Source organism: Struthio camelus, chromosome 3, assembly GCF_040807025.1.
Source record: "Struthio camelus isolate bStrCam1 chromosome 3, bStrCam1.hap1, whole genome shotgun sequence".
NCBI classification, from domain to species: domain Eukaryota; kingdom Metazoa; phylum Chordata; class Aves; order Struthioniformes; family Struthionidae; genus Struthio; species Struthio camelus.
This window is the reverse complement of record NC_090944.1, coordinates 24,088,460-24,102,723: the sequence shown is the minus strand read 5'-3', so window position 1 is coordinate 24,102,723 and position 14,264 is coordinate 24,088,460. Positions and strand designations below refer to the sequence as shown.

General features: G+C 35.6%; 1 protein-coding gene across 2 annotated transcripts in view; it reads right to left on the bottom strand.

Annotated features, from left to right (window-relative positions):
• NOL10 (nucleolar protein 10) overlaps positions 1-14,264 on the bottom strand; it is a 51,285-nt gene that overhangs the window by 18,740 nt on the left and 18,281 nt on the right. The window contains exons 13-14 of one of the 2 annotated variants that reach the window (XM_068937183.1): positions 11,304-11,356; positions 2,069-2,101 (exon numbers count right to left, since the gene is read on the bottom strand). In XM_068937183.1, the coding sequence (XP_068793284.1) occupies positions 2,069-2,101; positions 11,304-11,356 (86 nt within the window). The remainder of the gene's footprint in view (positions 1-2,068; positions 2,102-11,303; positions 11,357-14,264) is intronic. The other variant, XM_068937184.1, reaches the window with a different exon arrangement.

Genomic DNA, 14,264 nt, shown 5'->3' with positions numbered 1-14,264 from the left:
GATAGACTAAGAATTTACAAATTTGTCAATTTAAACTGAGAATATACAATTCTACTACATCTAATGGAGAAAAATGCATTGGATTTCACAGCAAGAATAAGAAAGTGTTATAAAGGTAGGTAACTATATGCAACCAAACTGATAGTTCTCATTTTTACAAAATTAATGATATATCAAATCGGTTTTTTTTGCCACTTTTAAAGAAGTTACATACAGCTAATGGGAAAATCACTATTCGGTGAGTATACCTTTAAACTCCATTTTTTTTCCAAATACTTCTTTTAATAGAGAAGCCAGACATCATCATCAACAGTGATCAAGACAATATTTTTGCTATTTTCATTAGTATCCTATTTTCAATAGGATAACTACCTATTGGAATAATCACCACCAACGTCTGGTTAAAGTCAAGATTGTCTTTGAAAATACTTCCACCTACAAAAATGCTTCTGCCTATAAACAGAATAGAAAACCACAGCCTGTGGGCTAGATCCAGCTGACAGCAAATTGGTGGGTTGTTTTGTGTTCTCCGTCCTGTTGAATGACTGGAAATAATACCTATGACACCATCAAAAGGCAGGTATCCCCCATCCTATCACTAGCTGTCCAGCCATTATATTACAAGACTCCAGTGGCAGCTAGGACACATGATACACACTCCTGGTCACGTGACGAGGAGCACTCAGGGAGTGTGGACCTCTCCTCTGTACAGCTGAGGTCACAGACTGCTCTGATCAAAACAGGATCCCCACCGCATTTAACACAGATAATTCAGATACCTTGTCATTACCTTTGATGTATTATTACAGAAGGATGGAATCGTGGTAGGGACCTTTGGAGATCATCTGGTCCAACCCCCCTGCTCAAGCAGGGTCACCCAGAGCATGTTGCCCAGGACCCTGTCCAGACAGCTTCTGATTAACTCCAAAGATTGAGACTCCACAACCTCTCTAGGCAACCTGTTCCAGCATTCAACGACTCTTACAGTAGAAACATTTTCTTACATTCAGACAGCATTTCCTGTGTTTTAATATGTTCCATTTGCCTCTTGTCCTGTCACTCTCTGGGCACCACTGAGAAGTGTTATACCAAATGGTATTATACCAAACCAAAAGCACCAAAACTACAATAGTATTATACCAAACACCACTGGCATTATACAAAGCACAAAAAGTAAAGATGTAGACTCTGTAATTCATATTACAAATATGATGTCACTGATGCCAAATTTTTGTTAGCAGACAGCTGAATGGCTTTTTTTTTTTTTTTTAACTGCAGCCATAAAAAATACAAAATAATATCATGCATAGTCTAATATGTAACTGAACTGAGATTATAAGCTTCTCATACGGCCAAGGCCAAACTATTCTAGAAAAGGAAAAGGAAAACACTGATAACTTTAAAAAAAAAAAAACACCTTAAAATAACTTCAACACCCACAGTTCTTTGTATTCTGCTCTACAAGATATTTAAAATAATAGTCCTACATCACCATAAATCTTACCTGGTACAACTCTGAAATATACTGTACTTGTTATGATTTAAAGATCCAAGTATAATTTCGGACGACTTTTGCAGAGTATACCATACTGTCATCACTCTATATCTGCCCTGAAATTAATGGAATCCTAGGACAGACTAGATATTATTCCCAAACCACAACAGATGCTCCTTATCTTCAATCTAGAACACCAGACAGCACTTGTTCTTTTAAACGCCATTCAATAATTTGACAGCCACCTTCACAGAGTTATAAAGACTGGGTCTAATCCTAACTAATATGGGAACAATTTCGAAGCAGCTCAGGATGCTTAGCAGCTTCTATAGTCAAATGGCATGAGATTTAAATTAAACAACTTCGCACATAAAAGATGCGTGTTGTTAAGTATTTGTTTGAAGGTTTAGGGGAGCAATTCTACATGAGTGAATTGAATGGTTCTGCTTTTTTCTTCTGAGGGAGCTAAAACAGGTTCCAACACACATTTTTCAGGCTGTTAAATTTTAGCCCCTGTAAGATTTCATATAAGGCAATAATAACTGTTAGCCTGTAAAAAGATGTCAAAAATACCTTAAGCCCCAGTGACATCACAGACACATCCATCTGTAGAAGACAAAAAAATTTCTTTGTAGGAAATAAAAGTTTAAAATGATTTTTCATGTACCATTTTAGTTAATTAAATATATTTTTTTCATTATTCTTTAACAGGACACACTTTCTGGTAAAGGCAACTCCACATCTACGCACATACACTCTCAGCTTCAATCATGTCACTTAAGGAGAGAGAGAGGAGAAACAAGTAGGTGATCCCGAGGGTGTGGACAATGATTGAAATATACAATTGCATTTTCAACATAATTAGCTCCCTAATTGCATAGCTCAGTTTAATTAATGCAATTACATGAGCAATTAATTACTATTAATTTTAATAGTACTGTTTTTAATGTTTTGTTCTCTAATTTTAAGAATTAGAGACACAGATCTCAATATGAAATTATTTTGAAAAGTTTCCATCATATGCATTGAAAAGGCAAGACATGAAGTTTACATCAAGTGTAATTGTTAACTCTCAGAAAACAGATGCATTACTTCTAACTTGTAGAGGTAACAAACTGGCTCTCCATTCTTCTAAGCTTTTGAGTTTCTGGTCAAAAATTCGAAGGAGGCTAAGAGATTAGACTGTGTTAGAAAGGAGCCTGGGGACCATGTTACCTTGTTACGTTTCCATATGCAGTTCCCTGAGCAACTAATGTGCTGAGAACAATTTGTGATTTTGAATGTTATTCCTCCATTCCTTTCAAATCTACTTTTTCCTACAAAATCTCTACAGTCAACTCCAGTTCTGCCCTGTTAATCTCATGAGTAATCTCATTAATTTAGTGAATAAAAACTTTTAAATTCACTATATTAACTGGCTTTTATTAACAAACTCCACATGAATCTCGCATATAATTTCATTTCTAAATTTCATGCTTTCACTCACTCTACATATTATCATGTAGACTTGATGCTTTAATGCTAACTGAACTTCCACTGCAATCAGGTAGCTCACTGGAGTACAACTGTAACCCAGAGAGCCTGACCTGTACATTCATTCATTCATCTCTTTCTCTCTCTCTCTCTCTCATCCTCACTCAGGTACAGCCAGACATTTCAGGCAGATTCACTAATCTGAGAGAGGTTGTTTTTCCTACCATTCACTAATCTGAGAGAGGCTGGTTTTCCTACCATTCACTATGCTGTGGATACGGCTATACATTCCCAACTCAACAATTTGGAGGTTATATTTATTATAGAGCATGACAAAGGAAATCTTAACTTTTAAGAACCTTCCAGTATTGGGGAAAAAAAAAAAAAAAAGCTGCAGAAGCTTGCAGACAGCTTCTAGGAATAAGATATTACATCTTTCTGCCCCAGTATTTATCAGCTAGTAAGTACTTCTTGTTCTACTTCTAAGCTTTTTGGCTTTGTATTTTTTTTATCTCAGATCCTCTGCTCTGACATAAATTATTCAGTTAACCAGTCACAGGTCTGCTCTCACTTACTCTTAGTGTCTTCTTGGTGAAGCCACCATCTTTTGAAGAAGATAACAGTACTGTGGTTCATAGTCTTGGAAAAATGCCCTCCAGGATAGGAGCAACAAATAATTTTTTAGTCAAGACAAAACAACTACTTCCTAAAACTGTAAATTACAAGTCACAAGAGTCATCTGCTCCTACTTTCTGAAATAGAATGGAATCAAGATTTGTCTGAAACTACAGAGAAAATTCTCTCAACCTTTGTCTTTTCTAATTATAAGGGGAAAAAGACGGCGGCGCGAGGGGAAAAAGACGGCGGCGCGAGGGGAAAAATCCTTATTATAAGCTGATAGATTATCTAGAGTTAAAAAAAATTCTTCTTAGCCATTACATCTTTTCATTACTTGTGAATGCTTCCTTCTCTCTTCTGTGACTGCACAGCTGCATCTCTAAACCTGAAGAAACCAGGTGAAGAATAGGTGGCCCAAATGAAACAAGTGCAATTTAAGGAATAAAAACTATCTTTCAGATACCCAAGACTTAAAATAAGGGGAAAGACTCCCCCTCCCCACCACAAAGTGTGTTTTCTTAAAATAGGAACCCAAGAACAGAGGGCACCATGCTACCAATTGCTTAAGAAACAGTGACAACATTAAAAACATGCAAGTCTGTCAATTAGGCAGAGCAGTCACCTAGCACAATTCACTAAAAGTTTCTTCCGCATATATTCTACAAAAACCGCTACTAAGGATTTTCTCCTCTGCATTATGAAGAGTATGATGCAAACTATAGCAGGATGGACTTCACTTAACTCTCAGCATGGTGCTGTCCACTAAAAAGTCGGACCAGTTTTGTCTAGCATATTATCATCCATAAAAGCAATAAGCAGGACTCATGCACTTTCGTAATTATCCATGATGTTGAACTACTACATAATTAGCAAAAAAAAATACCTAAAAGAAGTTTTACGGGAAGATCAGAAATTGTTTCCTGATCACCACACACTGGTGCTTTCTTTCTGTGTATGTGTGAGAAGTAGTACAATTTCTCTGAACCAGTGCATGGGAAATGGAGGATATCCTTTGTTGGAAATAAGCCCAGTGTGTTATATTTCAGTTTGAAAGTGTTTAGGTTAAAACTAGGAAGTGCACATTTCTGTTTGTCAAGATAAACAACTTTTTCCTATGCTTAACAGTGTAAGATAGGCAATGCATCATTCACCTGACATCTACTTCATATTGTTTGCACAAATTTGTGCGTAAAGGATTAGCATGCTTTGGATGGAAAACACAGTTTTAAAAGGAATGATAAACCAAAACTCAGAATTAGCTTAAAGGCCAAAGATGAGCTCAGGTGTCTTTTGTTAATGGAAACATTTTTCTTCTAATAGTGCTGTCCTTGGCAGTCCCAAAGCCCAATTACAATATGCTACTTCATAACATTCCTGCCTTCTAGCCATTTTGCAGTCCTCAAAATCAGCAACGGTAAGGTTAAGACTAACATTTCCCATTCTGTGTCATAACTACAGTATTTTTACTTTACCACAAATTTTCCTAAAGAATGAGACATTTTTCTACACTATATATTGTTTCAGGATAGAAAAAGTTTTCCTGGCAACATTCAGTGTCATGGTGGCTTTCCAGATTACGTAAGACGAGCTAGAAAGTTGAAGGAGTTGAATAACGAAGGATTTGAACAACTGTCTTCTAAAAATTCAGCTTCGTCACACGATCTTTAAGACGACCGTTGAGGTAGCATTAATTCCAGAACGACCTAATACCACTTATCAGAAGACATGAAAACATCCTAAAAGAAATCAAGATCTCACAGGCTAATGTTAATTTGTTCTATTACTGTCAAAATGCCAGTGACAAATACAACAAGAACTGCATTGTTTGTTTTATGGCTTTTACCATGCAGAATCCAAAAATCAGGTCAGAAGACCTTGCTGCAACTCCACACTGCGCCCATAAAGCATTTGAACGATAGGTAACTATTCACAACATTGGTCTTAAGTGCATGAAGTATAAGATGCGAAGAGGTGTTTTGTCTAAATATATCTCCACCATAGGGAAAACCCAAGAGAAAAAAAAAAGTCAATGAGTAGATTCCAAAATAATGAAAGGATGACAGAAAGTCTTAGATTAATAAAACTATTCTGAAAGGCTATGATCACAGGGATAAGTGTTCGGAATGCTACAAAGTGGAAAAAATATCTTTTTAAGTGATAAATAACAGGATGTTGAATGACAGCTATCTGATGATTACAACCCCATGTACAGAATTAGTGATAGCAGTCAATCACCGGATCAACAAAAAAAAATATGAACTTATTTCAGATAAATGCTTTTTTGTAATCTGTAAACACAACTCTGGTCAACTCGGTTACAAGTAGATTTAGAAACAGTTAACCTGGAAGCCTACAACCCAAAACATGTTCATCCTTAATTTACAATCCAGGATTGTTCCAAATTGGTATCAAAAAACACAAAGAGAAATAAAGGGGATAAACTACAGTATTAAAAAATTGCCTTCACTTGCATTGACTTCAGTACAGGTCCTCTCTAAAGATGTGTTTCATCACATATCCAATGCATTAAATGAAAACATACAAGCCAGTAGAATCTGGTGTCTTAATCTGTTATGATGTTATTTAAGGTAACTAAGGAAAAATTGGCACTACTTTTTAAAGAATGAGCATTTTTGAGGAATATGCAAAAAAAAAAAAGACAATGATAGAAGGTAATGAGATTAATAGAGGTCTTCAAAAAAAAGTGGGGGGGAGGGAGAGAGAATTTAAAATAGCACGTACTCAGGAAAAGAAGTTTCAGGAATGGCTGGTTTAGTTCAAAAGCCACCCGATTTGAGGAGGACAAAGTTCATAAATATTTCTAGTAATAAAGGGATCCACATATCTGAGGCAGGTATTGTATTAGAAACCAGACCCATGAGAAAGATATTCTTGGAGAAATTGAATCACTGAGTGGGCAAGAAATATTTGCCCTTGAAACATTTCCAACTCCAACAACCCCAAACTAGGAGAGTGCTAGGATATCAAATGATTTTCCAAAACCACCTAAAAAGAAGCCAGAGACGCTGTAGGATTTATTTTTTTCTTAAAGAACTTAATATCTTCTCTACACCAAAAGTACATTGCTTCTAGCCCCAAAAGGGAGTTTCCGCCAAGACTGCAGGAAAGTAAAAAAATCCAGAAATAGAGTGTTACATTCAACTAATTACACTCTTAATTGCTCTCTTCTTCTAACAGCCTAATGAATAGAGCAAGTTTCAGTTTCAGTATGCAGCCCAAAGTTTTAAGTGCCACAAAGGAGACAGCTGGCTTGAAATACCTATGCTAAAAATCAGAGATGTTCACGTGACCTGTAATGAAGACTCAGAATAAAGAATATCTACTCTCCTTGCTTTCCACACAAAGCATCCAGGAGATAACATGCAGGAATTTATTCTGTATAACCTGAAAAGAAAACACTGTATGTCATGGAAGCTGATAGTCTAGAGTAAACCTAAGAGAACGTGGCTGATTTTATATTTTCAGTCCAGTGGACCACCATGTGTTAGCGGAGCTCCTTCCTCTTTTCAATTCTTTGGCAAGGGCCTGATGGCACTATTGACTCAACTTACTTTTCTGAGTCAGTAGTCTGAAAAGCATCCCAAGGCATACACCACTTTCATTTCAACCTTCCCCAGGCACACATCAAAGTGATGAGGACGGAAGCCAGCTGGCAAGAAGCAGGTTCCAAATGTTTGCATAAACTGCAAGTTAACTATTAAACTATTGGCAAACAGCCCAATTCCAGTCAGAGGCGTTCGCCTTCATTAAAGCCCAACAAAATAAAACAAAAACAAAGTCTCTAAGCTAAGGCACTCAAGATGTTACCTATGTAAAATAAACTTTTCATTTTAATGGTCAGATTCAACTTGGCTTTTATTCACTGCCCGCACTGTGTACCTGCACAAGGAATCTTCTTGCCATTTAAAACCAAATCTGTCTGTCCTTTCTAGGAAACCAAATATCACCTTCTTTTTCCCTGTACTAATGTGCTGCACACAAAAGGCACAATTGTTTTGATTTTTTTTTTTTTTTTTTTTTTTTTTTAAGAAAAGCATAGCTCTCTCAGACATTCCTAGTCTCAAACGTCATACTTATCTTTTGAAAATTCTTAAATAAAGGCTGAAGCATGCCATTTCATTTATAGACAATATTATGATACCGGCTGTCAAGGTTTTTATAATCTTGAAATTCAAGAGACAGTAACTTTTGAGTTTTGCAATGGAAATTTAGCTTTGGCATTAACAAGGGAGAGAAGGGGCACATCTACACAGATGATTCAGTCAGACATGAGCTCAGTCAGTCCATACTCCAAGCTGGCCGGACACAAGCCAGTTCTAGTTTAGAAGCCATATAGCTGTGTTAGCACAGCACTGTGCCCACACTAATAACACCTGCTGAGAGGAAGGGTACATTAGGCTGGGTACAGTCCTACACTGTCTGGCCAACTTGAATCAAGAACAGAGGATTCTGGGTCCATCTGCACCCATCCATATAGATACTCTTGCTCAGTAAGACTTTGATTTCTGTGCATCTCTTATTTTGAAGTCTTTTTTTTTTTTTTTAAACTTTGTTAACTAGAAGGGCTAAAGCACAGCAGTCTACATTATAAAAGTGAAGTAGCCTCCCGGACCGTAACCATGACAATTCCTTGTGGTTTTTCCAGTTAAGACTTTAAAAAAAATTAGAATAATTCCTAGCACTACAGTGCAATAACAGGCTGGGATAGCTGAATGGATTGTCCACTATATTAGTGGCATTTCCCTCGGACATTCATTCTCTTACGGAATTCAAGGATAGTAACTTAATTCTTGTCAATATCTCAAAAAGAGAGGACATGTCTTAAGTAGTATTCATGTCTATCTTAAAGGAAACAAACAAATAGAAAATCAAACTATTTATTGGAAAAAAGCGAATCCTATTTCTTAAAAAGCGCCAGAAAACTTGCCTATGAAAAGAGATTGGGCAGTACAACAAATTATTAGGCCTTCAAAGTTTTGCTCCAAAGACCCAGACAACTAAACTCCTCTTTGTCTGTGCAAGGAAATTACTCAGTGTTCCAAGCATGGGAAGAAAACATATCTTAAGATCTACTGACATACAAACCAAAGGAGAGGTGTGCATCTCTGAGGTCAGATAACCAGCCCCAAAGATCAAGAAATAAAATTGTAACGTGAACACATTAGTAACACTGAGTTTTTCTCAACAACCACCCCTTACATAACTTTTCCATTTTATATTTTCTTCATTTAGAAAAGAGATTAAAGAAACAAAACAGTCAACAGATTTAGTCAGCCAACACTTGATTTTTAGGAAGTACAATAAGAAACCCTCCAATATCAACTGAACCGGCTCTTTCATTCTTGTCTGTGAAAAGGCAGACAAGGTAGAATGGCAAGCTATTGCAGTATGAAATTTCTGTGTCTATTATAGAATAATTTCTTCACACTCCCTAAAACTTTCCTGTTGTCTAAAATGAGTACTCCATGTTTTTATACCACATGCAAATATTACTTTAAAATGAACTATATGTTGCTGAATAAAAGTTTTAAGCCAATACTTAAGATATCTGCAGCAGCCTTCAGACTCAAAGCCACTGAGGTGACCTGGAGTTTAGCTCATTTGAAATAGCAAATTTAGTCTAGGCAGTAGCCTTCAAATCAAACATTTGATTTGATCAAATCAAAGCAAATCAAGTTTTCTTACACAACAGTCTTGCAAAAAGTGAATTCTCATGTCTACTTCTTTTTTAGCGTTTGTGAACTAAGTGGGGGTCCATCTGCATGTCTATGCACCACTGTGGACACAAGAAGCATAAAAAACTATGCAAACAACTGCAGGTGGACTCAGTTATCCAAGTAACTAAAACATTTGATAATGTAAGCAGAGAGAAGTGACAGAGGAGGATGGTTTAAAGAAAGCAAGATTTGTGTTGATTTTATTTGGAATAGCCTGTGCTCTGCATAAATACTAGCTACTATTAAATAATACTTAGCTAATATCTATTAAGTATAGTCTGATATCTAATACAAAGTGTTTATTATTGGCTAAAAATTACATAGCTGACTTCAGAAACATAAATTCAGTATTCACAGAGGATTCTGGGACAGTGAGATAAAAAGAGAGTAAAAAATAAATATGTTTCAGGTTAACTTTGCATACATGCAAGAATACTCAAAACAACACTGGCAAGAGTAAGTTCTAACAAATATCATTTGCTAGTGACAATCAAGATAATCGAGCAATTTTCTGGCTAAGCGGCAACGCTGGATATGCAGGTCGAATGTACTATAGTTGTAAAGTCATATATCATGCACGGTCGCACAAGAAAATCTCCGTGCACAGAAACTATTTTCAGAGAGAAGCTGGACCCTACTCTTAGTGACAGCAGGAATGTTTTTTTTTTCCATCTGAATTATTTAAACTCAGTAACTAGTCTATTCAAGTTTTAAATACTGTGTAGACTTTGAAAGTATAAGACCCTGTCTTCTCCAGTCCACTAATTAAAAAGAAGATAGTCCCTCCCCCCCCCCCCCCAAAAAAAAAAAACCCAGAGAGGTGGGGTACACACAAAAAAAAAACACAAAAAAACCTCTGGTATAAAATTTTGTACTTTTTAAAAATGTAAATATCTAATAATACATGTAAATATGATCTGGACTGTAAAACTGTTTAGAGAGGTACACAGTTGTGTGTAGACATGTATATACAAAATGTATATAGTGTATACTGTACAAAGAAAAACGTAAACTGCTGCAACTATATGCCTTAAGTGAAACCAAAATCATACGGGGGAAAAAAAAGAACAAAAAATTAAAATTCTTTATTTCTTAGCTGATGATTTAAACCACATTTAAAATATTTTTAAAAATAAATAAATTTTAAAATTTGTCCAGCATGCGAATAAAATAACTGAAGGAAAAGTGTACATATTTTCAGAGTCCAGTCTGCTCCTCTGCATGTAATATTCTCATACATATCCAAGTATTTCTATCCCACCCGGCCAAAAATCCTAGTGAATGCCCCGTGTAGTCAAAAAACAAAACTAGATTGAAATGCAGGTGTATTTTTCTGTGCAATCTCCCATATGAACACCAGAAGGGTGGCTGCGATTGTCTCCCCAAAATCAATCCTCAGAAACGAACACGTAGTTAAGCTTTTCAAGTGCATATATTCTCAAGTGAAAAGTTTTCATTCAAATACGACATTCAGTAGAACGCACTGCTAAAAACCACGCGTGAAGCCACACAATAAAATTCCTCTTTCAGAACAGAGAAAAATATTTCCTGCGATGACTATGTCACTATATACTATGCACCAAAGACACTAACGAAATCTTTCACAACAAAGCAAAATTATCTTTACAATAAGCTATACAGTCCCTATTTAATCATTCTTTTTTGATCAGTGGATCAAAAAGCAGCAATTTTTTTCTGTTAAAAGTTCCACCTGCATTTCCTACTGCCACTAGCCAGTTTTGGAACTGGTAACAAAAGGCAAGTTTAAAGATTGGTTTTTAATAATATATTATATGAATAAATTACGGTTAGCTTAAACCTACTTTATCGTGAGAAGTCAGAGAACGTATACGTGAATTTGCAGAAATCATTTTCCAATATGAAAACTTTAACAGCACCAAACTATGGACAGTTTTAAAAGAGCAATATATTTGCTTAACAGTATTTTTAAGAATGTAAAGTTAATTTGTATTACTTACTGGAATATAATAGATATTCATTTTAGGGGCTTCATTGGCAGTCATTAGCATTCCTAAAAAGAGATTTCCACATTAAAAATATTGGTCATAAAAAGATAACTTTACTTTTTTGAAAACACACGTATTTGAGGCATTTACTTCATATTAAGTAAATCTGTATGTTAATTCAAAATTCATTTCATAGACAAGCTGGGCTTACAGTATCTTTCTAGGAAAATAGAGAAAAAAAACATGGAAAATTTATTGCTGCAAAAAATAATTATTAGAGTGGAATTATGAATATTTGTGGGAAAAAACCCTCCATAGGTTGGGGGTAGAGGGCCGAAATCACATTACCTGTAGCTTATAGAACACCTATTCAGGACCTGCAATGGAACAGCTAATTGGGCGCCCTAATAAGTTCCTGCCTCATATGCTACGGAAAGAAAGGTGTGATAGCATCACAATAAGGAAGCTTAGTTTCCTATACGTTTATGCCTTTTGTCCTCTAACTTAACAGCAGGTCATCACCACTTCAAGCAACACTAAGTTCTGACGACTGCAGAATGTCAATTTTCATAACAAATTAAATAGTTCATCCCATATTACTGTTTAGAATAATTCCAGTTAGTATTGCACTTAAAACCGTGGACAGAAACTGGTATTAATAATACAAGGGGGTTTGTTGGTTTTGGTTTGGTTTGTTTTTAAATACACACATATAGTCTAAACAAAGTCATAAATTATAGCATGGTTTACAGGTGTCTATATATTTCATCTTGGGAAATCAGGGCTAGATTGTCAACATAACATGAGAGACAGGATATTGTGGCTTCAAACGTAGTAATTCCAATGATATTAATAAACTGGGGCAAACGTAAAACTTGAAGTACCCATTCTTAAAGAAATACTGTGAGTAATGATTGCAAATACCCTGAATATAAAAAATCTACTGTACAAATATTAAGTTCACAGAAAATCCAGAAGCGTCACAGGACAACTTCAAAAGAGGAAAAATCTCAATTTCCTTCTACATGAGAGCATAGTAAGGACATTTGGCATATACTTCGTTTGTCTCAATTTTGACTTTTCTATGTAGCTAAACATCATGTATTACAAGAAGATGGAGCATGAAAAAGAAGAAAAGAAGCAATCAAGTTAGATAACTTCCTGATCTAAGAGTACTGTAACATATGCCACTGAGACTATGAATAATGGGGTCAATTACCACACACCCAGAGGGCAGAAATATAATTTACACCCAACTAGAGGAACGCAATTAACTTGGGTGGGGTAATCCTTCCTACCTAATCCTTTTATTAAAAATATACAATGCAGTTGGACTCTCAATGTTGGAAAAAAGGGGGCTTGCTTTCCTGGCAAAGCAAGAAATTTGTGAAAGCTTAGTCAGCAAACAGGCTAAAAATCAAACCTGGAAAGGTTTGCAGGCAGTTTAGGGAAAAAGTAAGAATTTACAGCACATATTCCATGAATTATGAAAGAGCTCCCTTACTGTATCAGCATGTTCGTTACTACTACAGGAGAAAAAGCATTTCTCCATTTACTGAATAAAAACACTAGAGTCAAGATGATAGAAATGAATTCTACAGGTGCTTCAAAGATGACAGCAAAGAGAAAGCCTCATCTTTGAGAGTCTTCCACCTATTATTAAAGGGAAAACAGTGTACTTTGATCACTTGCAAGATACTTCAGAGGGAAATAAATAAGAACTCTTTCTTCCAGAGAAGAGGTTTTAATAGGACCATCCTAGGAAAGTGGTACACAATACAGTACTATTACCTTAAGGGGATAAAAAATACAAGTATGGAGCGATATTAAACGAGAGAAGCGTTTTTAGAGAAAGTAGAAGTTTTTGCTTTTCCTTTTAAATAGTTTTACAATAATTGAAACAAATGAGGCACAAGTTTTTATCCACTGAAATGCTGTTAGGTTCCATCTATATTCTACAACTTAACTGAAGCTGAGCCAAGGTTACTCAATAATGGCAAACCTTTTCTCCTCCGACCCTATTCTGTGCATGTGGGATTAAGAAAAGAGACCGATAATTACTTTAAGAGATGCAATAAACCTCGTCATCATGTAGTTTGATTAGTGATGCACAAGCGTTTGCTTCCCTTTGAAAGGTAGCAGCACTGAAGCTGGGTGGTAAAAACCATTTACTTAAAAAAACAGAAATACAAATTTTTTCAACTTATTCAAGAACAAGTTTTTCACATTAAATTGATCCATAATTTACCATTAATATTTCCAAATATTTTATGTTTCGACGCAGTTTCTGTTTTCCATTCTATTTTGTTATTGTTTTATAATTCTGACAATGCAGCACTAACGTATTTCATTACAGTACATGCAAAAGACATTTTGCTGTAGAAAAGGGCTGCAACTAATATGAAGTAGCAGCTACCTTTTGTGCTTTTAAAATAAAATTACAATATTACAACTCTTACCATTAAATTATAAATACAAAATGTAAAAGTATCTAGACATACTAAAAAACAGTTTTCCCCCCAAAAGCATTATAAAGGTAAATTCAAGCCCTTCTCATTCATGACGTTTCTGAAATTATTTTCTTCGAGTCTGACACAAAACATGTGCTTCTCATTAAAAAAAAATTTGAACTTTGACCCACATCAGTAAAATAAAATATGCAAGTGTCTTCTCCTATGCAATGATGAACAGCAAAAATTATGTTTAAGTGAATATAAGAGCATATGGGTAAGATTACGGTAGGGGCTTTGTGAGCAGTACTTTCGCATAAAGTATTAGAGCAGAGCCTAGGCAAGGATCTCTTGGGATTTGCAGTTCCATGCTAGCTTAGCAAACATCCAAGGATGCTCTGAGACCAAAGACAGCACGTTCACAGCCCTACTGGTGCTAACGTGATTTTTTATTTCTCAATTCCCACACCTGGAAGTTCATATTACTGAAAGCATTTCCTGATTCTCAGGAATTTAATTATTC